The sequence below is a fragment of the Naumovozyma dairenensis genome, chromosome 5 (genome assembly GCF_000227115.2).
Source record: "Naumovozyma dairenensis CBS 421 chromosome 5, complete genome".
In the NCBI taxonomy this organism is placed as follows: domain Eukaryota; kingdom Fungi; phylum Ascomycota; class Saccharomycetes; order Saccharomycetales; family Saccharomycetaceae; genus Naumovozyma; species Naumovozyma dairenensis.
Window position 1 is genome coordinate 367,567 of NC_016483.1, and position 27,935 is coordinate 395,501.

The 27,935-nt window shown below is 35.2% G+C and overlaps 11 protein-coding genes across 11 annotated transcripts; 6 read left to right on the plus strand and 5 right to left on the minus strand.

The window, feature by feature from the left end:
• Nucleotides 1-376: 376 nt before the first annotated feature.
• Nucleotides 377-3,829, minus strand: RAD5 (DNA helicase RAD5; the record flags this gene model as incomplete). Its single annotated transcript, XM_003670195.1, has 1 exon — nt 377-3,829. The coding sequence occupies one exon, from the start codon at nt 3,827-3,829 to the stop codon at nt 377-379; it is 3,453 nt and encodes a 1,150-aa protein (XP_003670243.1).
• A 635-nt stretch (nt 3,830-4,464) lies between these two features.
• Nucleotides 4,465-7,050, minus strand: NDAI0E01850 (uncharacterized protein; the record flags this gene model as incomplete). Its single annotated transcript, XM_003670196.1, has 1 exon — nt 4,465-7,050. The coding sequence occupies one exon, from the start codon at nt 7,048-7,050 to the stop codon at nt 4,465-4,467; it is 2,586 nt and encodes an 861-aa protein (XP_003670244.1).
• Nucleotides 7,051-8,249: 1,199 nt separating this feature from the next.
• On the plus strand, nt 8,250-8,864 carry RPL15A (60S ribosomal protein eL15; the record flags this gene model as incomplete). The annotated part of the gene is made up of 1 exon (XM_003670197.1): nt 8,250-8,864. The coding sequence occupies one exon, from the start codon at nt 8,250-8,252 to the stop codon at nt 8,862-8,864; it is 615 nt and encodes a 204-aa protein (XP_003670245.1).
• A 1,711-nt stretch (nt 8,865-10,575) lies between these two features.
• On the plus strand, nt 10,576-12,570 carry NDAI0E01870 (uncharacterized protein; the record flags this gene model as incomplete). The annotated part of the gene is made up of 1 exon (XM_003670198.1): nt 10,576-12,570. The coding sequence occupies one exon, from the start codon at nt 10,576-10,578 to the stop codon at nt 12,568-12,570; it is 1,995 nt and encodes a 664-aa protein (XP_003670246.1).
• A 1,237-nt stretch (nt 12,571-13,807) lies between these two features.
• On the minus strand, nt 13,808-15,586 carry NDAI0E01880 (uncharacterized protein; the record flags this gene model as incomplete). Its single annotated transcript, XM_003670199.1, has 1 exon — nt 13,808-15,586. One exon carries the CDS (start codon nt 15,584-15,586, stop codon nt 13,808-13,810), a length of 1,779 nt encoding a protein of 592 aa, XP_003670247.1.
• Nucleotides 15,587-16,644: 1,058 nt separating this feature from the next.
• Nucleotides 16,645-17,844, minus strand: NDAI0E01890 (alkene reductase; the record flags this gene model as incomplete). The annotated part of the gene is made up of 1 exon (XM_003670200.1): nt 16,645-17,844. The coding sequence occupies one exon, from the start codon at nt 17,842-17,844 to the stop codon at nt 16,645-16,647; it is 1,200 nt and encodes a 399-aa protein (XP_003670248.1).
• Nucleotides 17,845-18,449: 605 nt separating this feature from the next.
• Nucleotides 18,450-19,466, minus strand: NDAI0E01900 (uncharacterized protein; the record flags this gene model as incomplete). Its single annotated transcript, XM_003670201.1, has 1 exon — nt 18,450-19,466. One exon carries the CDS (start codon nt 19,464-19,466, stop codon nt 18,450-18,452), a length of 1,017 nt encoding a protein of 338 aa, XP_003670249.1.
• A 1,184-nt stretch (nt 19,467-20,650) lies between these two features.
• Nucleotides 20,651-21,916, plus strand: AAT2 (aspartate transaminase AAT2; the record flags this gene model as incomplete). Its single annotated transcript, XM_003670202.1, has 1 exon — nt 20,651-21,916. The coding sequence occupies one exon, from the start codon at nt 20,651-20,653 to the stop codon at nt 21,914-21,916; it is 1,266 nt and encodes a 421-aa protein (XP_003670250.1).
• Nucleotides 21,917-23,752: 1,836 nt separating this feature from the next.
• Nucleotides 23,753-24,862, plus strand: SED5 (t-SNARE syntaxin; the record flags this gene model as incomplete). Its single annotated transcript, XM_003670203.1, has 1 exon — nt 23,753-24,862. The coding sequence occupies one exon, from the start codon at nt 23,753-23,755 to the stop codon at nt 24,860-24,862; it is 1,110 nt and encodes a 369-aa protein (XP_003670251.1).
• Nucleotides 24,863-25,386: 524 nt separating this feature from the next.
• Nucleotides 25,387-26,142, plus strand: SNF7 (ESCRT-III subunit protein SNF7; the record flags this gene model as incomplete). Its single annotated transcript, XM_003670204.1, has 1 exon — nt 25,387-26,142. The coding sequence occupies one exon, from the start codon at nt 25,387-25,389 to the stop codon at nt 26,140-26,142; it is 756 nt and encodes a 251-aa protein (XP_003670252.1).
• A 540-nt stretch (nt 26,143-26,682) lies between these two features.
• Nucleotides 26,683-27,390, plus strand: SDH3 (succinate dehydrogenase cytochrome b subunit SDH3; the record flags this gene model as incomplete). Its single annotated transcript, XM_003670205.1, has 1 exon — nt 26,683-27,390. The coding sequence occupies one exon, from the start codon at nt 26,683-26,685 to the stop codon at nt 27,388-27,390; it is 708 nt and encodes a 235-aa protein (XP_003670253.1).
• Between the last annotated feature and the right edge of the window lie 545 nt (nt 27,391-27,935).

The window sequence follows — 27,935 nt, forward strand, 5'->3', positions numbered from 1 at the left end:
GTAGACACTTCTTCTTCTTCCTCTCGTTATGCCAGTCTTTACTATGTTTTGTAGTTTTAGTTCATGTTTAGAAAATATTCTGATGCGATGAGCTAAAAATTTTAAACATCCGGACATCTTTCAGATCTATTGTGTACAATAAAAGTGCCAGACATTCAAGAACCGAGGATAATAATATTATAAAAAACGGCATATACAGGGTGCAGAGAAATTAAACCTTTATACAGTGGCTTGATATGGAAATTACTTGAAGTTTTACGGGAGTGTGACCTTATTGAACTATTATCGAAAGATAAATACTCTAATAATATAATCCAAGACTTTATAAATACTTATATAACTGTAAGTACAGTAAAATTGTTCGTAAAATAAATCTCTATTCAAATAACATTTTAATTTCCTCAATTCTCCTCTTTCTTCTTTCATCTTCATCAGCATCCATAGCTTCACCGATAGTTCTTTTCCTTTCTTGAATACGTAACATTTTTTCTTCAATACTATTTTCAACTATGAACCTCACCACTTTGACATTATTTGTTTGTCCAATTCTATGGATTCTGTCAATAGCTTGATCCTCCATACTGGGAGACCACCAAGGATCCATCATATAGGCCTGCGATGCACAAGTCAGGTTTAGACCGACACCACCGGCCTTTAAAGAAAGTAGAAGAATCTTTTGGCGGCTCAGGTCTTTAACTTGGAAATCTTGAAGCACTACACTACGTTCTTTTAACGATAAACGTCCATCAAACTTGTACACTTTTGATGAATCAGCTGGAAGAGCCTCAGTAAGTTCACGTTCTAATATGTCAAGATAAGATGAGAATTGGGAAAATACAACAACTTGTTCACCAGCCGATGTATCTTGAAGTAATTTCAAATGGTTCAATAAAGCACCGACTTTCGCAGATTTGGGATCATTGTCATAATGTTTCAATAATAAACTTTGTGATTCGTCTTTATACAGAGTCAACAAACGACTGGGACTTATGCCTTCACGACAATTAGGGCAATTGAAATCCAGTTTCTTTTGCGATTGGAACGCAAAATATTCATCCAAACAGTTTTCACAAAATGGATGACCACATTCAGTAAAAACAACGTTTTCTACATTAATAGGTTCCGTCGTGCATATTGAGCATTCTAACGATCTAAACTTCTCACTATTTTCATATTTTTGCTGGATGTCTGCAATTGCCTTAGCCAACTCTTCTTCAGTGAATCCGCCAGATTGATTTTCTTTATTTGTTTGTGCTATTAAATCATCTAGTTCTTTAGAATCATTTACTATCTTATTGCCTTGGGACAAATCTTCATCATTTTCATCTTGAGCACCTAGTAAGGCTACATCACAGCATACCTGTCTTAATCTAAGAATATGTACCAGAATTGTGGAGTATTTCTTCAGTAAATCACCACGTGCTAAACCAGATTGAACAGAACTTTCAGCTCTATTTAGTAAATATTTGTAGACTGCATTTTGTGTCTTATTTAATTTAATTCTTTCAACAACGATTTCTTTTGGCGGCAGTTCGACTAATGGTTTACCATCTATATCTTTCATTTGTTTGGTACGCCTCAATAAGACGGGTTCTAAAATAGCATTAACGACATCAAACGCCTGCCTAAAGTTCTTATTTTCGAAAGGTGTAGAGACAAACATTTTCCAATAACTAATTTGTGACCATGGTTCTAACTGTAAAAATTTTACCATACTGTATAAATCATCCAACCTATTGATAATTGGAGTACCTGTTAATATCCACCTACATTTGCTTGTCAATTCCATAATTGCCTTCGATGTGGCAGTAGTTCTATTTCTAATTGTGTGGCCTTCATCAATTACAACACGGTAAAAATCAACAGAAAACAAACCGGTCGATGCTTGTATATCACCGGAGTTCATCTTCGTCTTCGACAGTTTAAGCCATTCACTTTGAACAATACCATATGTCGTTATAACTACTGTTGGTGGATTACCTGTAGCTGTTAAAAGCTTCTTAAGACTACTTACATTGCCTCCATAATATATTTCACTACGCATATCAGGAGAGTTATTTGCCTTTGTAAATTCTGAACTCCATTGATTTAATAATGACATTGGAACAACAATCAATGTTGTTCTAGATGCATATGGTTTTTTAACCGATTTACCAATGATCTCATCATCATTGTCTTCTTTGAAAAGAGTTTTGTCGACAACATCGCTATCATGTGGGCATGTAAGAATCAATGACAAAGTAGAAACAGTTTTACCCAACCCCATTTCATCAGATAATAGACCACCTTTCATCATAGTTTTCAAAACTGGCTTATTGACAGAAAATTCTCCAGTATGTAAATTAGCATAAAAAAATATATCAGAATCAACTAGAATGCTACTTCCTGATAATTTTTGAGCTGCCCATGACATATCCTTAGGCCATTTGAATTGTTTCCAAAGGGGATTCATTAAATTACCATCGATTTCGGGATCTTTACCATCAGATGCTGCTTTGGCAAATTCACGTTCTCTTCTTAACATCCAAGTCAAACCTTGTTTCTGATAACGTCTTAAATCCAGTTTAAACACGTCCTTAGATGGTTCAGTTTCTGGGAGATTCTTCAAGGATTCTAACGATTGGGCGGCATTATAGAATGTTTTCAGCTGGTTCAAATTCATAGAATCTTCATGATGTTGCGTCATGCCTTGTTCTTCATAATCTTGTGACATTAATTCATTGAAACTTTTGTCATCTTCTAAGTCTATAACTTCTCCTTGGTCATCGATTCCACTATTAAGTTTCTCTAAAATGGCATTTTCATCTGTAACCGGGTTTATCTTTAACTTATCGAAAAGGGAGATTAAGGCTACCATTCTTGAACGATTTTGTAATTCTTCATCTGTCTCTACAATTGTTTTCCTGCTATTTCCCCATTCATTGGCGGAATGATTTGTAGTAGGTTTCTTATCCGGTTTCTTCTCTTCGAAAATTGCAGATGTAAGAAAACAATCTAATTGAACTACGAAAGTGTCACCTATACTCAAACGCTTATTATCACAAAATATCAAAGTGGCCTCAAAACTTATTTCATTTTTTCCTATCAATGGATACACAATTTGTGCAATATCTTCAGGTACTCTTCCAATTTCTCTATTTAATTGAGAATCGAAAACTCTGACATAATTTGACATCTTAGTTTTCCTTCTTCCATAAGAATCATATAGTTTAGATGGTGATAAATTAGATACTGATTTAGTGAAGCTTAGTTCGGAGCCATATTTTAAGGGCCTAACAGTAGGTCTCGTTGCCATACATGTAACTTGTAAGGCACCGACAAACCTCTTCCATTGAATATTAGCTTTTAAGCGTTTTTCTCTTCTAAACCCATAGCCTTTCCCTCTTTTATGCGTGACTGGACTTCCCTCATGGGAAGATGAGTTAACAGATGAGTTCCTGGTTGAACTTCTAGATGAGAAAGGTGATGATGGCAGCTCTTGTGTTTTCAGTGAATTAGTATCATTATAGTTTTCAAAATAATATGTGAGAGCGTTTGAAATGTTATCTTCAGATTTATGAAACCTCTCATATAATTCTTCAGCTACTGGAAGAGACATTTCGGGTATGACACTTCTTAAGTCAGCGATGAATTCATCTTTAGGATCTGAAGGTATTTCGATAGTAGGGATATTTGACTGGTCATTATCTTCTTGCTTTGATATGCTATTCTCGCTGAATAGAAATGATTCACTATTTTGAAGGGATTGGTCAAAATTTACTTTGGCATCTTCTGAGGAATCTAGCTCATCGTCAAAAAATCTCTTTTTTTCCCCATTCATTTTTAACATCTTTTATTTTGTCTGTCTAGCGTAAAAATTAACTTTTGTGGATATCCCTTAATATACGAGGACTTGTTTGAAGAAGATGTAGTTGAAAGAAGGTTTTGATGAATTAATGTATTTATGGATCGTTAGATATATTTATGATAATTTTGGTGTTAACTTATTGATAGTATACATAATTGATATTTCATTTTTCAAAGGTTTCGCGTCTGGTTTCTTTAAAAAGTGAAATTCACGCGTGTGAACATTTAACCTTTACTTTTCGTATCACATCAACATTGTAGCTTTAACAGCAAAAAAACATTCCCTTGTAGTATTATTTTGAGCTGGCTAGCACTCATATAAGAAACACTGTTTTATATATATCTCCTGCATTTAGGTAAATGTATATCTTACAGGGATAAACCAATCATGACTTTGGGTAAAACAAGGCCGAGAGAGAAATAAATGATTAATCATCTTAGCTATGCTTACAGACAGTATATCATATATTTAGCTTGTTCAGTGTTTACATGTTTGTTTAGGACGAATATATAGATTTGTATAAAGGCCCGTCTTCAGTTTCTCTCTCATCGTAAGCGCTATTAAACCATGGATTTTATGAATATTAGCTAAATTATAAACATTAGTGGAATTCTAAGTCAGAAACAGTTTCTAGAAATTTCAGTTAACCATCGTAATATTTCTTGTTTAGTGTGCTCATGTAAATTGCTGTCTTGAATAGGTTTTTTGATCACCTTAGCATCGTTACTCAAGTTGCTTGCATATCTCCTGATAATACTTTTCATAAGTAACATCGTTTGATTATATTTCCACTTGATATTCCATTTTTCAAAAGAATCTACGTACAAAGATGAATCAAATGTAGGCAATACCTCTATGCTGATATATCCTCTCTTTTCATACTCTTCAACTGTTTCGAACAAAACTGAGTATAGCTTTTGGAAAACATACTGGGCCCCAAGAAAATTGTTGACTCGTGTAATACGCCCTCTTGTTAATGTCCTAAAAATACATTCTATTGCTGTGTCATCTGTCAGTCCATAGATCTTACCATTATAACTCTTTAATACAAAATCAATTACTGCTTTAGAGCTTACCAATCCACTATATCTGAAGGCATCAACGACCAAGAAACCTGTCTGAGAATTATTATTCCAAAAACGTAAAATGGATTCAATCATAATAAACTCTTTTGTACACGTTGACAAATTTAGATCGCTTAGGGCTATATGTAAATCTTGCTGCAGATCATTTATGTACTTGTTCGAATGCGATAAGGATCTATTCCCTGAATATGTCACGCACTGGGTTAATAGTACGACAATAAACTCGTCCATCTCTCGAATCATTGATTGATATCTTGTTCTGATTTCGTCCAATATACCTTGAAGCTCATCCATATCTCTTTGGTTATTGGGTTTATGCATATATTTCAAAATATCACGTACCTGAGTTTCAAAAGGGACGTTTTCTTGAAGAAAATAAAGATCATTAGCTTTAATATCGCTGATGGCGACTTTGAAGTGAGAAAAAAAAGATTGATAATACTCATGTAATTCTTTTTCTGATACAAGACCCGCATTTGCGTAAGGTTTGAAAAGCTCAGGTAATTTAGCTTCTACGATCGTAGTATTGGAAGTCGACCGAATAGCTTTCTTAATTAGATTTTTGACAAAATTCACCTTGGGGTTATAAAATGATTTTTCGTATTTGTAAAAGTAGTCAGTCCATTCATTCCACTTCCAATCGAAGTTAAAGTTACTGATTTGTAGTGTGAACCAGTCTAAGTATCTTAATTGAAGTTCAGCATCTAACCCTTCAATATTATTGTAAAAATAACGAAAAGCTCTTCCAAAGACCGGTGCAATTGCAATAGGAGAAATTTGACAAATCTCAACTAATAAACTATAATAATATACCAGTGGTTGTGGTGTATCTGGAAGTTTAAACACGAGACTTAATATAGTTTCGATAACTAAGTCTTCAATTTTAAACGTAGATGTTGATGGAACTTCCTCATACGCTTCCTTTAATTTGTTCATATCTTCCCCTGGAGCTGTAAAGATCCCTTTCTTGAAAAATATGTCTAAAGTAAGCACTTGTTTTGCGACCTCTTTTCTATTATATTCAATGCTTTCTACAACGTCAATAATAATATCATTTAGTAATTGACCTGCATACGTAGTAATTGGAACAACCGTTTCAAAGTCAATATCATCATTTGGAACATAAATCCTAAAATGCATTCTTGGTAATTTCCACATATAATCAATTGATCCCCTATTTTGAATGAAATTACTCGATGAAATGGTACTAGCACATGGATACTTCAAGTTTGGAAAATTATCTAATCTATTTATTTCACTGGGTAAAAGATGATCTAAGCTAATAAATAAATCGTCGAGCTCTCTCAATCCACCTTTCAATGCGTTTACTACATTTTGAAGGGTAATATCGAGCAATAGCGTTTCAAAGGCACCAAGATATGAAAATACCTTCAACAGTTTAAGAGTTTGAGTTTGAGTTTCGGTTTTGAAATTTTTTTCGACGAAAGTTAATAGTTGAATAATATCCATCATAAGATCCTCTCGAAAGTGATTAAAATAGAAGAAATATGGAATGTTTAACAGTAAGTTGACATAGATGGCTTCAGATAATGGGTTTCTCTCTGGGTAGCATGATACCTTCAGATCGATAGAAATTTGGAATAACGCCTCATAAATGGATATTATTTCCTTTGGATCCAAAGTAAAAGATATTAAGGCTAAAAACCTTGTTATTAGTTTGATAATATTCCAGCAACCGGTACCTTTTGTCCCAGACTTTTGATTCGAATCAAGCGAGTCATCGATGTTTTCTTGAAGTTTCAATAAAGAAATTATTACAATTAATATCCCCTCCCGACCTTCTTTTTTTTTTACGAAGTCNNAATTAACTATTACTAAAATACCAATGGCAGGTTGTTTATGGGGCTGCTCTGTAACGACAGAGAAGAATGTTTCCTTTAAACTATTATCAAAAAAATTGTATCTTCCAAACTCATCACAAATGGCCTCGGTTAGAAACTTTACATCATCATCAAAGACTTTAATAGATTCTCCAATAGTACATATATCAGCCATCATCTCTCGGCATAGTTGAAGAACTGGGGATTCATCACTCCTCTTTGATCTACTAGAAGAGTTATTTGATGATTCTGTATTTGTATGATTGGACAATGTCATCCTCGGATAAGATACAACAAGTTGAACTTGAGCTAGGTATTTACTAGTGGAATTGAGCTAGGTAATTACTGGTGCCCTGGAGCATATCTTTATTCGGTGGCAAATCTATATCTTACGGTATAATATTATGTCTTATCTCGCTTTTATTTCTTTGTTGGTCAGCTCAGCGGCTATTTGGGTATAAATAAACTATCCGCCGCCGAGGTCTCCCCTAAAAAACTAGAATGTTTATTGCGCGTGGTAATAGCATATGTGGAAAACTCGACAGATAAGAGCACATCTCTTTTATCTGTATCATCAGTATACCCTCTCCGGCAAGCCTTTGTTTACAGTAGATTGGTTCTTAAGAATGTAGAGTTTAGTATCAAGCTTTAATGCGCGACTTTTCAGAAATAATATGAATACATATCCTCGATCTTCTCAAGGGGATGTAAAGATTTATTGTCCTTCATTCTTTTTCCTTTGTGGGCAATGTTGAGAACGTAAAGATATGAAACTATCCGTTATTCAATCATTTTCTCCCTGATAGTCCAAAATAGAGACGTTCCAGCGATCAGGAATTTTTAATGCAAAAGCAGCACCATAATAAATAATATATGTTCAAAATACTTTCACAGGAAATGTTTCTAAGCTACAGTACTTAGGGATGTCCTCCTACCTTTACGGGCTATTAACATTAGTGTTAAACTGACTAATATTCATAAATAGAGCAGTATGGGCATTGTTTATGGTCCAAGACAAGCGCGCATTTTCTGGATTTTGTTTTCTGTTAGGCTGCATTCCAGGAGGTTGTTGTTGACGCAGCTGCATCTTATTCTACCTACTTCACGTTAAGTGTCCTCATCAATTGAAGTGCCTTACCATAAAAGGAACCCTAAACAAATATCTACAATTATTACGAAACTCTCGGCACGGGTAATTAGGTGTGTTGTGAAAATTTCAGAACGGGAACGCAAAAAAGTTTTCAATCCAAGCAACGCGATGAAATTTCAACCCAAAGAAAACAACGCAGAAAATAGAATTTTCTTGAAGCCGCCATTTGGGAAATGGGTTAATAGCCTTATTTAAATACAAAATCTGAAGGAAGTTGGTTCTTCTCCATACGTTTCCCATTATTAATACTTAAAAAGCTTTATTCTTTACGAATTATTTTGGTTCGATTAACACTTAATAAAAAACCACACGACTATCAATCAACAATGGGTGCTTACAAGTATTTGGAAGAATTGCAAAGAAAGAAACAATCTGATGTCCTAAGATTCTTGCAAAGAGTCAGAGTTTGGGAATATAGACAAAAGAATGTTATTCACAGAGCTTCTAGACCATCTAGACCAGACAAGGCTAGAAGATTAGGTTACAAGGCCAAGCAAGGTTTCGTTATTTACCGTGTTAGAGTTAGAAGAGGTAACAGAAAGAGACCTGTTCCAAAGGGTGCTACTTACGGTAAGCCAACCAACCAAGGTGTTAACGAATTGAAATACCAAAGAGCTTTAAGAGCTACTGCTGAAGAAAGAGTCGGTCGTCGTGCTGCTAACTTGAGAGTCTTGAACTCTTACTGGGTTAACCAAGATTCTACTTACAAATACTTTGAAGTTATCTTAATTGATCCATCTCACAAGGCTATCAGAAGAGATGCTCGTTACAACTGGATCTGTAACCCAGTTCACAAGCACCGTGAAAACAGAGGTTTGACTGCTACTGGTAAGAAATCCAGAGGTATCAACAAGGGTCACAGATACAACAACACCAAATCTGGTAGAAGTAAGATCTGGAAGAAGCACAACACTTTATCTTTGTGGAGATACAGAAAATAAGCTGTTCGTTATTAATTATATCAAGAGTGGAAGAATTTTGCAACAAAGTGTTATTACTTTAATATCAAGGTGCAGCTTCATAACTCAATTTATTTATCCTTAATAATTTTATAACTTTTAACAAACAACTTTTTTTTTCATTATTTGAATTAAACCAGAATGTAGATCTTTTCTATGAAGGGGAAAGAGAAGTAGAAAATGTAAGCATTGGTCCCATCAGCCCTATAGAGTATATAATGCGATTTATTATCTGAATCTTCATTGGAGTGCTTGAAAGTAGCATTAGATACTTCTTCGATGGCACTGTTCAGTAGAACTAATTTCTGAACTTAGTTCAATGTACGCTTTTTATTTAACATAATTGGCTGCAGTAAAGGCTTAGCTCGTTGAAGTCTGTTCAGGCGTTTATTCATATGGGTGGATAACGATGAGGTCGTACACAAGGGAGAGCATCATTTGAGCCACGTATTTAACTTAGTCCTGGGTCAGTCACACGCTTTCTCAAGGTTATCGTATATATATATGGTGGTTATGGATTCGGAAGTGAGTTGACATACTAATGCATTTTCAACTCTTTCCTCTAATAACAAAAGCAAGACATAACCTGAGTAATTTCAGTTAGTTACTAATAAATACGTCTAAAACAGATGGTATTGGTAGCATATACCTGAAAATGGTATTATTGATCATTTATCCGATAATGACATAAGTTATCTTATCATAGGACACCTGATTACTAGCGCCTCTTGTTTAATAGACTTATTTAAATCAAGGACTTTGGCATATATCTTAGATATTGCTTGAATACGAAATAATGACAAGGGTTTTACTATAGTGGGCAATAATATATATATGAGAGGGACTTATTTCTTTTCCTCATGAGCAATATGTCGAAAAAAAAGAATATTATTTTTTAAATTCATATTACCTAATTTTGAAGAACAGAAACTAAATAAATTGTTCTTCCGGAATTTCTCTGTCTTAAAATTTATAAGACAGTACCCAGGTGTAACACATGTTGGACCAGTTTTTGGACTATACAGAACCAATGTTGCATCGGTGAGAAAAAAGTGAAAAATTTGAAAAATTTGTAAAAGGTAAGATTTAGGGCAAAGTTTTTGGTTTTCCAGGGCCTGTCAAATGTTACAGGAATTAAAAACCAATTTTCTTCTTCAGACCTTATTTTTTAGGTTAGCACTACACATAATTTACAGAGGCATAGACGTTTAATTTAAGAGGCGGGATATTTGGGCGCTCCCGCCACCAAAATAAGATATCTCTTTTTTTTTTTTCTTGTTTTTCGAGAGGGTAAACGATTAGAGATAAGGGTAAAATAACTCTCTCCGGGTTACCCCTTTTTTCGCTCAAGTCAACATTGGTTCTGTATGGTCCAAAAACTGGTCCAACATGTGTTATACCTGGTATATGTAAACTTTACTGTCTGGAGAATAATGGGTTGGAACTTCGAATTACAAGAAACCAATTAAAGGATTTGCCTATTATATACCATTGACAGCCATATCCTACTTTTTGAAACACCCATATGTGTAATGCGACTTTTTAACTAAAAAGCTGTATTTCCATTAAACACCCCATCAGTTCAGACCAAGCTGTTTACACGACTGCCAATTTTAAGGTGCGTTTTGAAGGCCTTTCAACCATTACGTCGAAACGATTGTCCACAAGGGACTAATATTCATAGTCGTGTAACATGTTATACAATTCAACGTTCTTCTCCTATTTTAGATTATGGAACACTACACAATATGCTTCATATAGCCTATCAGGTAGTAAATATCTTAATATATCGGATACCACAAATATTGCAAAAATAGTAAACATGGCAAGAATGACAAATGTTACAAACGTGACAAATCTGGCACACATGGCGAACATAACAAACAAGGTAGACACAACCAATGTTACTATAAAACTTATAGACAAAAATCCTCCTTTCCCATCGAGCTCAGAATTTTTTGCTTGGTTTATGCTCTATGTGCTCCCTCATATGATTGTCATTAACGCTGTCATTGATCGTCTTAAAAACATCCCCGTGATGAAATCGAATATCAAGCAAATTAATCTACCAGCGTGGTCCAGGATATCGTTACATTTATTAGCTTTGGTACCATTGACCTGTGGAATATCTGTCTTTTATATGCGTTCTTGCATACTACAAGTTTACGAATCCTTATTCGGAGCTAGCTTTGAATCATTTTTCGGAGGGTTATATTATATTTTATGCTTGTCCCATGGAGTTGAAGTATTCTACTCATCCACAACGAATAGTAGTCAATTACTAACTCCAAATTTCGGAGTTTCCCAGTTAGGTTTTGAATTTTACTCGTTGTGGGCTATGGCCAAATACGAGAAGTATACTCCTGAGACTTCGTTCCTCATAAGAACTGATTGTACATTATTATTGGTGAATCGGCTAATTATTCATTTGGTGGAAGTATTAAACATGAGAAAAAAGTATTCCATTTTTTCTACGACCGTTTATTTAGTATATTTGCCTTTTTTCCTTAAAAATTTTAATTCCCTCCCCTTTGCCCTCAAAGCAAGGGAGATTAACAAACTGCTTTCTGTTGTAATGATATTTACTTCTTTTATTTTCCATTCCTTCCGATATATCACTAACAAAGATAAGAATTCTATATTTAAATACATGCATATGTTTAAACTATTAAACCTTACTGGAGAAGAAAACATTGAACTAACACTATTCAAATTTGCAACGTTTTTATGTGATGGAAACGATATCGACGAATTCCCACGCCAGGATCCGGAAATACATTCACCATTACAAGAACATTCATATATAATAAGTGGTTATCTGAATGAAGTAAACTCAAATCCCGAAGATTATGATACCATTATACCTGATGTCGAAAGTTCCATTTTTTCTTCTCCGACTGCGATGCTTGTAATGTTAATTAGTTTATGTTGTTCAGTAATTATTAGTCGAACTAACCTCATGATATATGGGTCTACATTGGAGATGAAAAAGCGAAGAGCTGAAGGTAAGAGAAGAACACATTCGAAACACTATGATTTGAACAATTTAATCACTGATAATAACTATGCAATGTTTATGACAAGGGTTTTGAAAACTGATAAATTGTGTGTTCATGACCCCGATAAATATTTACTTCCAGACACTGACACATCCCCTGATTATAATCCTCCTATAAATGATCCACGATCAGAAGATGAGGATGGCGTAGACAGTGCAAAGGAAGAAGAAATACTGTCCGAATCTATTGAAGAAGAATCAAGGATCTTTGATTTACTTGTTCCTGTAGATGATAGTTTTGAAGCTCCAGATTTAAACTGGTATTTATCAATGTGGTCTATTATGAAATATACTTTCCAATATGATAAAAGACTAACAAGAACGAGTTACTGGGAACTAGCAAACAAAACTATTCTAAATGAAATAATACATGAAAGAAGAACGCAAAGTACAAAAGAGCCATCACAAGACGAAGACCTGTTTAGCTTCAGTGACGACGATGACGATGAAGAGGAGTTAGATTTGACTTGTGTTTTATGTAAACGTCATAGGAGAAGAATTGTTCTTTGGCCTTGTAATTGTCTGACAATTTGCGACGAGTGTCGGTTAGCTATAGGAAGAAGAGGAACTACTAAGTGTATATGCTGTGCTGAACCGGTGAAAGGATACAGTAAGTTGAATGTAGTCTAGTGAGAACATAGATCATAATGGCATATTATCATCAATTAAGTAAAATGTAAATAGCTATCCAAAGAGTGTTCTATATTGCATTAATGTTATATTCGAGAATAGATTGTGTGACACTTTCGTTCTATATTAAATAACCCTATAAAATTAGCCAGTACACAGGTCAACTTCCGGGTAATACATAATTCGTTGAATCATTTTTTTTTTCAATTACGCGAAATTTTCTCTCAAAATGAAAAACTATATAAAGACACACACATGGCATATTGTTTGATTCATAAAATTTCCACCTTCTTCTAAAGTATGTTTTTCCTGTTACAATTTAAAAGTAACCCATAGGCTCGTGTTAGGTTGATAGTACAGGAAAGAGGGGTTGTGTGGATATTTGGCATTCATGTCAAACCCACACGTATAGCTCCTTGCTATTGTTGCTTAACTTTTCCTAATTTGTCTCCTAACAGTTCAGCGCTCGAGAGGCAAAGTCTCAAGGAACCCATGAATGTTATACTTCTCCTCTAATCTAATTAGGGTTTTGAGTCGTTAATATTCGAGAAGATCTTTTCCCTTTGGAGAAGGACTTTTTTGTGGTTGTTGCCATTACTTACATGGATGAGACAGAAGCAGCCCCGTTGACGAGTCAAATTTTTTAGATAAAGTGAGATGCATGATCTTGAAATCTCTATGTTATATCATCTTTTTCGGGAGTAGATGTATCGTAGATTGAGTTCGGTCATCTTTGTTGTCATTTCACCGCGGTATATTCCTAAACACTATGAAGATCCTAGTTGGTCTATTATCATTTGGGTAAAACCATACCGCTGACATTTTATATTATATTTATATATTTCTTTTAGTTATACATTGGGCAGTAATTTGTAAACATCCCATTAATTTTTCTCTTGTGAAAACAAAACTACTGTTTATTTTGGATAGTCATTGAAGTATCTCACAGGTTTGAAATTTAATCAACAAATGTTCCCTTTCTTTGGATGCTGTGTTATTCTGCAATTGATGCTAATTCATATCGCGCAATGAATAAGATTATAAACTTCTACAAACTTTGCCCTATGTACATCCGGAAAGCAAACAATTCTAGGCTATTTTACAAGGCGTAATTTAGAGTATAAAGTTTATTAAGTAATTTAATCTCTATTATATTGGTGGTTATTATTAAACCAAAAAAAGTCGAAAGGATGAAGTAATATATTTCTCGCTCATAAAGATGAAAAATGCCGCTCGATCAATGATGGAATAAACGAATTGGATTCTCTACATATACCATATCAAATGAATCAGCCGCATTTAGAACGACTTTATCCATAACGGAACCAGTTGGAGCTGCAATGAATTTAACACCTGATTTAGCTGCTCTATAGATATTATCAGGGAATGGGAAGAATGCATCTGATGATAATGATACGTTATTTAGTTTGCTCAACCATTCCTTTCTTTCTTCTTTAGTAAATGGTATAGGTACTTGTTCAAATTTACTTTCATAGTCTGTCTTTTCCGGTTCATCTTCTGGAATTTGTCCTGTAACGAATAAATCAATTACATTTGATTTATCTGGTCTCTTTGTACCTTTAGCCCATTTGAAATCTAATACTTTGGGATGCTGTCTTAGCCACCAATTATCAGCTTTGTCACCAGCTAATCTTGTGCAATGGATTCTTGATTGTTGACCAGCACCTAACCCAATGACCATACCATTTTTAGCATAACAGACAGAATTTGATTGAGTATATTTCAATGCTAATGTAGCTACAGTCAAATCAATTATAGCTTGTTCAGGTAATGATTGATTTGCAGAGACAATTTCCTTAAATGAAGATTTATTTATGATAGCATCATTTCTTTTCTGTTGTAATGTAATACCATAAACTTGTCTAGATTCCATACAATCTGGAACGTAATTTGGATCCACTTGTAAGATACAATATTTCCCGTTTTTCTTTTTCGATAAAATTTCTAAAGCTTCAGGTTCATAACCTGGAGCAATGACACCATCTGATACTTCTTTCGAAATGATCCTTGCAGTGGGGACATCTACGATATTTGATAAAGCAATAAAGTCACCGAATGATGACATTCTATCAGCACCACGAGCTCTTGCATAAGCGCATGCTAAAGGTGATAAATCTTTAATATCAGATACGCAATAAACTTGTTTTTCTACTTCGGTCATTGGCACACCTACAGCTGCACCAGCAGGTGAAACATGTTTGAAAGATGCAGCAGCTGGTAAATTTAAAGATGCAGACAATTCTTTCACTAATGGCCATGAATTGAAAGCGTCTAATAAATTTATATAACCAGGAGTACCACAAAGGACTTTGAATGGTAATTCTTCTTCTTGAGTAATATAAGCTTGAGCAGGTTTTTGATGAGGATTTGCACCGTAACGTAATGGTAATTGTGCCTTATTCTCCGAATATTGCTTTCTAAAGAAATCTGAAATGGTTGCATCATAATCTGCAGTACGTTCAAAGGCTTTCAAAGCTAATCTATTTCTTAATTCTTGTGAGATTTCACCATTAGAGTTCAATTCAGACAAGAATACAGAATAATCATTTGGATCAGATAATATAGTTACCCTTGTATGATTTTTAGCTGCTGCTCTAAGTAAAGTGACACCTCCGATATCTATCTCCTCTACGGCTTCAGGGACTGTCACACCTATCTTGGAAACAGTTTCTTTAAATGGATAAAGGTTACAAATGACGAAATCCACTTTTTCAATATTTTGAGCTCTCAAATCGTTTTCATCACTTTCCAAATTTCTTGCCAAGATACCACCATGTATAGCAGGATGTAAAGTTTTCACTCTGCCACCTAACATTTCTGGAGCATGAGTAATGGAGGAAACATCATCTACTGGGAATCCAGCTTCACGGACCAATTGAGCTGTTCCACCTGATGCCAGTATACGAACGTTGTTTTCCACCAATCCTTTGGCTAAATCCAATAGACCAGTTTTATCGTATACTGATAGTATGGCTGTCTTAGTATGTTTTGGCATTATCGTTTGCTTAACTATATATTTTCTTTTCTTAATGGTGAAAGCTCCTCAGATATTAACAAACAAAGATTTATATTATTTCTAGAGATCGTTCAATTGCAATTTAACTTCGAAGGTTATTCTGGTAAGTACACAATAAGAATGGAATCTGGACTCAATTTCGTTTGCGTTTCCAGATAAGGTTATTTATTACCTGTTTAGTTGATAAAGTTTTTGGCTTATGGATGGTAGGTAATATTGCCTTAAACGTACTGTACTGTACTCTATAGTAGAGTTTACATACATGCAGAATCTATCTATCACCGGTTGCTTCCCCCTAACGCACTCACACTTACTCACTTACCCAGGTGGGACAAATGTTGGTCCACCATTTGGTCCGGGGGTAACTCGAAAAAAATTAAGCCCTTTGACACACAACAGGGTTCTGGATGGTTGGGGGCAGACATGCGAGGGGTAGGAATATTTTCTGCCCTCCCTAACAGAAATAGGCTTGCCCTCACCTTCAACGACCAAGTAAATCATCTCTACCCCTTATCCCAACCCAAACGTAAAAGTTCAACCCCACCCTTTCCCCGTCTATAGAATTTGAATATAAGTTAACATTGTGTCTCTCACCTATCTACTAGTCCTCTTAAAAATATTTTGGTTAAACGTTTGTACCCCTAAATCTATTCCCAAATATTTGGTTCAACCCCAGGCTGGGTACCTTTTGGAAACCTGTCTAGCCGCCCCCCCTTCTTTCCCCAGCAAGGTTTTACTCCAACCCAGCCCCCCGTACCTAGGGGCCAATGGAAATCCCTTATCTGAGATTTCTCAGGGCTAGATAATTATATAAATATATATATATATATATCTGAACTCAAGTAAACTAACTTTACACTCATACACAGCGTAACCTCCGATAGAGGATGGTACCATTAGACATAAAGACACCCTCTAATATATAATCGAAAAGAACATTGTAACTTATGATAACCTTATTTTCCTTGCTTCTGAAACAAAGTATACAGTTTTGAAGTATTTACAGTCTATCTTCATTTTTTATATAACCACTACGTTCAGTTTGAGTTTTCCAATTTTACAGCTTCCTCATATGTTGGATAGTCCGTAAAACCTTCCTTAGTAAAACTATAGAAAGTACTTCTATCGTACTTATTCAATGGTTGGCCCTTTTCTAGACGATCTACCAAATCTGGGGTCGAAATGAAATATCTTCCTGCAGCAATCATGGTTTGATCATTGGCAACCGCTGCCTTAATGGAATCAGGACGAGATGGGAACATACCAGCTCTAATGACTACACCCTTCCAAATGGAATAAATGAAATCATTTGTACCATCGTCTTCTGGAACTGCCGTACAATCGAAAAATATATCAGTGACACGAGGTTCGATCAAATGAATAAAAGCAATACGTTTACCAGCTTTAGCCCTCTTTTCTAGTTCACCTACCACGTAACAGTATTGGGACAGTAAAGTTGGATCAGCACTACCAGACATACCAGCGTATCTATTCCATGGGGACAATCTAATACCGACTCTTTCAGGACCAACCGCCTCGATCAATGCGTCAATAACCTCCAAAGTGAAACGAGATCTATTTTCAATGGAACCACCATATTCGTCAGTCCTATGATTAGAAGTAGGATCCAAGAATTGATTTAATAAACAACCGTTGCAACTATGAATTTCAACACCATCTGCACCCGCTTCGACAGCATTTTTGGTACCTTGAACGAAATCCTTAATATATTGTTTAATTTCATCCTTGGTGATACCATGTTGTGGATTGTTAGATTTAATTGCCCTTTCCTTCAGTTCATCATCCATATATAAATTATCAGATGCGGAATCATAACGCAACCCGTCTCTGGCCATAGCATCAGGGAAGGCTTGTCTACCCGTGGCACACAGTTGTACCCAAACGAAAGACCCGTTCTCATGAATTTTGTTGAATATCTTAGTCCATTGTTCAATTTGTTCAGGAGTCCAAATACCAGGAGCATTATCAATCCCGCTCGATTGCGCCGATGGGGAAACAGCTTCAGTAATAATCATTGTACCCTTCCTTTTAGAACGTTGATCATAATACACAACTTCCCAATCCTTATTTGGAATATGACCTGGGGCATGAGCTCTCATTCTGGTCAATGGTGCCATGACGACACGATGTTCGACTGTGGTATTACCCACTTTTAATGCTTTGAATAAATCTGTGTTAGCTAATGGAACTGGTGTATAATCTTTGACTAAAGGCATGTTTACGGTAGTATTGCTTCTTTGTATCCTTGTGTTCGTCTCTTCATCCCATTACATATTAATGAAAAGGGACAAGAAATAATGATAAACTTTCTAGAGCATTTGTTGATGTCTATATATAATTGCTTGGTCAAGGAGGTAAGTAAAATACTGGGGGTGAAAAATATTCTAGTAAGAGTAGCTAATCCTCGAGGACTCATCCTCGCACCAAACTTATTATGTTGTTATGGGGGTGGTAGATTGACATAATTATATAAGCAGGATTACGGAGTACAGCGGCCCCGCTCGGCCCGGTTAGATGAAACCATTCAATAACGGTAGGTAGAGCAATGCGAGGTATAATTTACGTACATTGAAAAAGGAACTCCTTTCGATTTTTTTTTCTGTTCAAACCCCCCATGCCAACAACTTGTTGACAACAAAGGTGGTTTATGCAACCATATCTCTTCAACTGGGCATATTTTACGTATGTGTGTATGCAATGCTATCCAGTCCTGTCTACAAATAAAGGTATTATATTTATTTATTCTATGCCTTGCACAATGAAGTCATAGAAAGTCTATAGAATAACAATCTTCATACATTAATCTTGCAATAGATGATGTTCAAAAAAATTCTTTAATCTTGTCATTGACCCAATCCCAAAGTTTCAAATCTGAACCGTTAGTCAATCCGACCTTTACATCTTCTCTTGGGTCACGGACTTCCCCAAATGGAACCACATACGCACCTTGATCCTTAGTAGTCAATTTTGGGGACAACGCAGCATACAATTCAGAATATGCACCATAGATACCGTCCCAGAATAAACTTCTTCTAAGAATTCTTAACCAACCATTCCAATCTCTTTGTAAATCAGTTTTTAAATTTCCTGGATAACAAGAAACAGAGACGCATCCTATTTCATCAACTTTCTCTTTATTCTTGCTTGCCCAAGCCTTAGCCTGGAAAATATTAGCTGCCTTAGATTGTCCATATAAAGTATTAGCAGATGGTCTTTCTTCCACAGTACAATTCTCAAAAGTTGGATCATCCCAATTAATCCCATATTCTTTAAACCCTAACAAGTGAGCCCCAGAACTAACCCAAACTATCCTTTTCAAATCATCATCCTTTTTCAAGAAAATAGGATCCAAGAAATGCTGTAACAATTGTGATCCCATCACATTGGTTTGGAACATCGCTTCATACCCTTGTTTCGACGTAGCTGTATTGACTGAAGCCATCAACGCTGCATTATGAATGATCAAATTCAATGGCTTATCACCAATAATATCTTTAATTTTAGAAGCAGCTGGTTTCACAGTGGTCAAATCTAAATAATCACAACCACCAATAACAGTGATGGATCCCTTAGAGGCGGGAAATTCAGCAATGGTTTCATCACGTGCTGCGTCACCTTTGGATTTCGTTCTAACGACTGATAGAACGTTACAATTCTTGGAATATAAGAGTTTCACTACTTGTAAACCAATACCGGTATTGGAACCTGTCACGATGGCAGTCTTATCTGTTAAGTCTGGATAGTCTTGTGGTAAGAATGTAGGTTTATTTGGTCTGAATCCGTAGTAGATATCGCAAAGGACATTAAGTTTACTGTATGGTGGAGCTGGTTCTGTCATGTTTTTTTTTAGCTAGTGAAGTGATGTCTTATTTTTATTTAATTAGTTATGAAATGTTAGTACGTCGACATTTGAATGGTAATAGAACTTTATGAGTTTCTTCTGTCTGCTTATATAACCAGGGGTTTTTGGCATCTGTGTGTTGCAAACTTTCATTATTTTTCACTTTAGAGGGTATACCGCCACTGTGGCTTAATTGCAAATTCCGCGGAAAATTTCAAAGAAGGAAGGAAGGAAGGAAGGAAGGACGGCCGTTGGACGGAGTTCCAGAACCGAAAGAACAGTAGATTGTGTGCCCTGCAGCGTAAGCCCCTTTGTATTCCCCAAATAAGAGGTATAACTCATTGGTGTGTGTGTTTTGTAATTTACAACGAGAGCGAGACAAGTATGCACACCGTCGACATATTATAGGTTGGATCACTGTAAATATATGTACAAAGTGCCAGCGAAACCAAGCAAAAACAAATTGTGAACTATCTTGCTTTGATAAAGTTTTTCCGTCGAAATATTGTCGTTTCTACTTATTGCCCTAAAATAATGATGGACATATGCGCGGACAGCGGAAGAAAATAAGACATAACTATAAGGCTTTTTAATAATAACATACTATTACGCTCTTCTGGAAAAGAATAGTCAATTTACGTTAGTACCTGTCTAGATTTTTATTTTTTGGCAGTTACCAACCATTAGCGATTCGAAGTATTAATTTATCACACAAACAAAGAATGTGTCATGTGATAAATAATTCTAATTTGAAAGTTATTTATTTTCTCATTTTGTTAGTTCTCCGTATAATCGGTATAACTCTTCATTGAAGAAGACACAACCTACGTATGTGTGTCCTATATGTGTGTGCGTTCAGAATAAGGGCCGCCGCTTTCCCGGAAACCCGGAATGGGTATTCCTGGATTTCAAATCCATCACTTAATACGACACCATGAATATTTTTTGTTAAGAGCACATTAAAAAATTTCTATGCACACACAAATTGCAAATGGGCGGCATTAGATGATGAGTCTTCAAATCTATACATAGGGATAGAATAGCACTAATACAACTTTCATTATATAAAAACGGCAAGAGTGGAAGAAACGAATCAATCAAGGATCCAATTAGTTTCATTTCTTTTGCATAAACCAACCCGTACTTCAATTGAATTAAATTGTATCTATCCGTTTCTCACTATGTCCGCCACTATATTTAACAACATCGAACAACTACCTCCAGATGCCCTTTTCGGTATCAAACAAAGATATTCCAAAGATACCAGATCTCACAAAGTCGACTTAGGAATTGGTGCCTACCGTGACAATAATGGTAAACCATGGGTTTTACCAAGTGTCAAATTAGCAGAACATTCCATCCATTCCGACCCATCATATAACCATGAATATCTAAACATTTCCGGATTAAACGCATTCACCACCGGTGCCAGTAATATTCTTTTTGGTCCCGATTCCATAGCAATCAAAGAATCAAGAATTGTTTCCAATCAGTCTGTTTCAGGAACAGGTGCTCTTCATATCGCTGCTAAATTCATCTCCAAATTCTTCCCTGAAAAGAAAATATATTTCTCAAAACCAACTTGGGCAAACCATCAGGCAATTTTCCAAGCTCAAAATTTACAATGTGATTCATACCCATATTGGGATGCAGCAACGAAATCAATCGATATGGAAGGGTATTTGAACGCTATCAAAACTGCACCAAGAGGATCCGTTTTCGTATTACATGCATGCGCTCATAATCCAACTGGGTTAGATCCAACTAATGAACAATGGGCTAATATCTTAGATATGTTAAATATGGGAGATCATTTAGTTCTTTTCGATTCTGCGTATCAAGGGTTCGCATCTGGTGATTTGAATAAAGATGCATACGCTGTGAGGTTAGGTGTGGAGAAATTGAGTGATAATGTACCAATCTTCGTTTGTCAATCATTTGCTAAGAATGTAGGGATGTATGGGGAACGTGTTGGTTGTTTCCATTTGGTATTACCAAGACAATCTAATGAGGATGAAACTGCAAAGGTTAAGGCTGCTTTAAGTTCTCAATTGAATAAGATTGTTAGAAGTGAAATTTCAAATCCTCCCGCTTATGGTGCTAAAATTGTTGCCCAGATTTTAAATGATGAGAATATGACCAACCAATGGCATAAAGATATGGTTACAATGTCTAGTAGGATTATTAAGATGAGACATTCATTGAGAGACAAACTGAACGAATTGGGGACTCCAGGTAATTGGGATCATATTGTTAGTCAAACTGGTATGTTTTCATTCACTGGGTTGACAGCTGATATGGTCAAAAGATTAGAAGAAGAACATGCTATTTATATGGTTTCTTCTGGTAGAGCATCTATTGCCGGTTTGAATGAACATAACGTGGATCATGTTGCTAAGTCTATCGATGAAGTTGTTAATCATTATTCTTCTGAAGCTAAGTTGTAATCTTCGTAATTCTCTCCCTTTTCTTTTCAAGTTATTTAATTACAATGCAAAAAATATAATAAATCTGTAATAATTTCTGCGCTTTTTTTTTATCTATGTGTGTGAAAAATACTACATAATTATATGATATTTAATACATAATAGTAAATCCCAGCTTTTCGTTGCTCAATATCTTGTTCTAGCAAAAGAAACAGTTCCATATGGACTGGAATGACATTTTTCAATAGTTCGAATATATCCATTACGCATATAGTAGCATCACCATCAATTAAGGTTGTAAACGTAGCTTTCACAAAAATTTTGCAGAAGAGTAATCCATTATTGTACATAACCAGTTAATTTTCCAAATCTATTTTTGATTGATTCCAGTAATGTGATACTCGCTTCGGTATTTGACTTATCAGTGGATTTTACCAATTATTATGAAAGGAACCGTATATATCATTCCAATGGTATATGTACCGCGGGATAAACCTATTTTATCTGCATTCATTTTAAAACAGCATAAGATATTGGTGCATAACTTCCTAATCAGTTCATCACTATATGACTTTAAAAGAGATGAATACATATCTGATTTGATATTAACTTTACACCTCAAATTTCTTCCTATTCAAGAAACGCTTAACAATCAATAAATTTTAACAATAACGCCATGAATTCCACCCTATTGCATTCAAGATTTGGTCATTCCAATGGATTAAATACTGAATGCACTGAATTGGAATTTTTCTCAATATTATTAATTCCGAAGAGGTTCTTTGAGTTTGATTGAGATTGATGTGGAGTAAACATCAACCATTTATTAAAGGACGACGTTCCTGAACGAGAAATCGATATATCCAGATCAACTAGACTCCATTACATTAGAGAGATATAATAAGAAATCAATATCATTTTCATGTTGGGTGCATAGGCTATTCCAGCAGCGCGGAGGAAAAATATTTCCGATATGTGGTATGGGATTCCAGAGGTTGATTTTTTCTATTAAAATTAGGCATGATATCTGGGAAAAGTGACTCTTGAAACGTCATAAAACCCACGAAAATCAAGTAAATGGTTTTGAAACAACATACCCAGCTAATTGTTCCTCTTCAGGAACTTTGTGTAATTTGAATTCTTTTTTTGATTAATATTTTATTATTGCAAGTTTTCGTACCTAACATCCTATTGTCTTGATTGCAAAGTGTTTTTTTCATCAGCAAGTTGATTGTGGTTTTAACAACAGAACCCTTTAAATATATGCTGCCTGGCCATCATTTTGGGTGCGTAGACTAGATCATACAGAACTCCAGTTACCTATAAGATAGGTGATTATGTTCTACAGGGTACTTCATGGTAAAAACTTGTCAGCTAATGATTTCAAATACAACTGGCACCCCATGGATCTGATCTCTTCTCGAATTTGTGATCCATGACTCTGAGTCTAGGGTGTGTAATGCTTCTGTCTGTCCACCATCATGTATATATGATATAATAACATGATAATAATAACAACCAAGCAACCAGTCAGTATGCCTATGCCCCCCGGGTAACACTCATGTACTCACCTTTTTCAAAAATTTCGTGGCTTTGTTTTACTTCGCTTTGCTTTACGTAGCGGTAACAACATATATTGATTGATTGCTTTGTTGGAAACAGTCGAAATAGGTTAGTAGTTCCACTCGAAAAGGCTTGACATTGATTGCAAATAGAGAATAGATATCCAACCAGGTAATCACGTCATTCATTATAGACCACAGCACCATTACTGCAAGGGCACTCGTACTAGTTCTTTAGAATTCAAACTTGAACTTTTCGCTACACATACACATACACGCTCGGGAGAAAGAAAGAATGACGAGTTTACAACCAAGGAATATCAGAGATAGAACTTCAGAATTCCAACAAAGTGTTCTAACATGCAAGAAACGTTCCAAACAATCTCAACAACAACAAACGCAAGCAAATACGCAGCGTGGTAAAATTTCAGATTTCCAAAGGAATGCATCACTTATAGCGAATGAAATATCTCAAACTGCACAATTATTATCTAAATTAGCTATATTAGCTAAGAGGAAACCTATGGTTAATGATAGTCCTGTGGAGATTGCAGAGTTGTCATTTTTAATTAAACGGAAAATTTATTCTATTGAGAGTAGTTTGATTGAATTAAGTAAAAGTAGACGAAATAATAAAAGCGTTGCTGGGGTAAATGATTTTGGGAGGAGAAACACAGGGGATGAACATTCTAGTAATGTGGTTACGTTGTTGAATACGAAGATGAAGAATATTTCGGGTGATTTTAAGAATGTTTTGGAGATGAGACAACAATTGGAATTGAATAATATGGATCGATGGGAGAAGATTTCTAAAGATGAACAATTAAAACAACAACAACAACAACAACAACAGATACCGCAGGGACACACACAGCCAGGACAACAACGGGAGCGACAAAATGACGGTACAATAGAGGATAGTAATAAAACTGGTGGATCCAATGTCATGGGTACGTCTAGCTATAATAGTTCAAATCCGTTTATGACTTCGTTGATTAACGACGAAGAGGATGACATGTTGTTGACGAATCAAAGTAATTATAATAAAGATGGAAGTGGTGGATTGACTCTACCACAAAGTTCTGATAAGGAGTTATTATTAATGGAGGAAGGTCTTGTAAATAATAATGTTTATTTACAGGAACGTAATCAAGCAGTGGAAACCATCGAATCTACAATCCAAGAGGTGGGTAATCTGTTTCAACAATTGGCATCCATGGTTCAAGAACAAGGAGAAGTTATTCAAAGAATTGATGCTAATGTTGATGATATTGATTTGAACATTACTGGTGCTCAGAGAGAACTACTGAAATATTTTGATAGGATTAAGAGTAATAGATGGTTAGCAGTTAAAATATTTTTCATTATATTTGTGTTTTTCCTATTGTGGGTACTTGTTAATTAGTAAAGTCTGAAAAGGGGATATCCCTCTTCTTGCAATCTTTTATAGACTTTTTTAATAATAATAATACTATAATATAATAATAAGATACTACTATAATTAAATATATTATAACGAGGCGGTATATATATTTATATTGGTGGTTTGTATGTTAATTTATGTGTCACATGTTTTTTGAGTCAGACCGTGTTTAATGATAATGTCTTGTTATTATATCTCGAAATTCTGAAATTTTGAAATTGTATGTAAAGATAACAAAAATATGAATGCTAATGTTAAAAACAGGGTCAACAATCAAGTGAGGTTAACAAAATAAGATAAAACAAACCATCATCAAGGACAACTTACTGACCGATTTCAACTCGAGTGAACATAACTTATATAAACACTGCATAGTATACCACATCTCGTACCATACTGTCTTATTACCTTTTCATTTTTCTCTGAAATATCACATAAAAAAGGAAAAGGCATAAATTCGGAGTACAACAATACAAGAACAACAATATAAACAAATAATAATAACAATGTGGTCATATTTCTTTGGAGGCAGTGGTAATAGTAATGATTTTTCCAAGACATCATCGAAAAACAAAGATTTACCCAAGAAGGCCATAATAGAATTAAGAGAACATATAAATTTATTAACGAAGAAGCAAACGCATTTACAAACACAAATATTGAATCAAAGTAATGAAGCGAAGACATTTTTAAACAAGGGTAACAAGATAATGGCAAAGAACTCTTTAAAGAAGAGGAAGATTTACGAGAATCAATTAGGGAAGATTGATTCACAGATATATTCTTTGGAACAACAATTATTCTCTATTGAATCTGCTAATTTGAATTTGGAAACCATGAAAGCAATGAAACAAGGGTCTATGGCTATGAAGTCTATTCATAAGGGGTTGAATATCGATAAAGTGGATGAGACTATGGATGAAATTAGAGATCAAGTGGAATTAAATGAGGAAATTAGTGAAGCCATTTCTAGGCCTGTGTTGACTTCTATGAATGATATTGATGAAGATGAATTGGATGAAGAACTAGATATGTTGGCTAGTGAGTCTGTTCAACAAAATGTGGAAAGGTCAAAAGGTAGAGTTCATGATATGGTGGAAGAATCGGCAAGGGATAATAATAATGCTGTGGAGTTACCTAATGTTCCTAGTAATAAAATTGCACAACAAGCAACTACAGAATCTAATGAACCAGCACAAGAAGAATCAGAGGATGAAGATGAAAGGGCATTAAGAGAATTACAAGCTGAGATGGGATTGTGACCGTGAGTGAGTAGAAGACCAAAATAAAAATATAATAATAATAAACTCATGCTGGACCAGGTCAGATCAGCCGGGCCATCATGGAACCCATGGCACCGGAGTGTGCCGGAGTGTATTTATGTAACCCACATTATTATCATTACCATTATCATTATCATGCTCATCATTATATAAGTACAACGCACCAACTAATAATAATAATACATTACTTTCTGGATAGTTGGATTAGTACTATTAGCGTAATATTCAGACTCTGTGGTATGTGTATGAGGGTTACCCGTAGACCGCACCGGCCTGGCTCCCGCGTCGTTGGAAATTTTCTTTAACAAATCAGATTTGACAAACTATCAACTATAATTTACTACTACAAGAGAAGGGAAAGGAAGGGAAGGGGATAGTAGACAAGAGTAGGGTCAAGGGTATTTACTTATATAGTATGAACACATATTCATAATTACAAGAGCATATATAGTGAACTAGTCTCCACTCTTGGCAAGAACGAAAAAGATTACAGAAAAAACGTAACAACCACACACAATAATGCTGGTAAGACTGGGATTGAATTCAAATCTCATTAAGACAAGAACCCCTCTATCAAATGGAGGCGGGTTTAACTCTATGATGACCAAATTAATAGCACCATATAGTCAAATGGCTACTGCAAGAACCATTCTATTGTCATCATCATCATCATCATCATCAAGCATTCCAATACTAATGAAAAATACTGCTTCAAGAACCACACTTCAGAATATGATGACTATCCGCTCATTTACACAAAACTCTATATTGAACGAAAACGTCCCAAGTAGTAAAGATACCCAAGATTCCACAATCTTAAGAGAACAAAGAGCCAAGAGACCAATATCCCCACATTTAACCATTTATCAACCTCAATTGACATGGTATTTATCATCCTTGCATAGAGTCACACTAGTATTGATGGGGTTCGCATTTTATCTAGTGACTATTGCCTTCGGTCTCACTGGGTTATTCCAATCAAATAACTCAGAAAATAAACTGACTTCCAATAGTTTGATTAATTGGTATCATAATAAAATGTCTAACATGACTAAATGGACCGTAAAGGGTGCATTCGCTTATATGTTTACTTTACATTACGCATTGTCCGTTAGACATCTAATTTGGGATATGGCAAAGGAATTATCCTTGAAAGGTGTCTATAGAACTGGGTATGCTGCCATGGGCTTTGCTGCCTTAGTTGGTACTTGGTTGTTCAGTTTGTAAACTATCAGAACAATGAATAAAAAACTTCCTACCTCTCTTAACTTATTTTATCTTATCTTAACTTCTCTATTTATTATTTATTTACACTATATATATATATATCTATATATAATAGTCAATACGATACTCTTATTTATTCTCGTTCATATTTACTTACTTATTGATCTATCTCCCTCAACATCTTCAGTATATTGCCACTGCCTCTGTATATATATATATATATATACGTATAGCTCGTATAACTAAATTAATGGCTGCAACGCGAAATCTAAATTTTTGTCCCCTTCTATAATACTCAATTAGTGTATATAACGTTATCTGCTGCAGCAACGGAAGGAGAACGAGAATGAGAATGAGAATGAGAATGCAGATACAAAACAATGCAAGACAACACAAGACATTGTGAGATACAACCTGATAACATCTCGAGGTATAAAACTACCATTATATCATCTGCCTGCTATTCACTACAATACCGTAACTCTTACAGTCGTCCCGCTTTCTTCACAAGACATAAACTCGCCCATACACAACCGTTCGATATA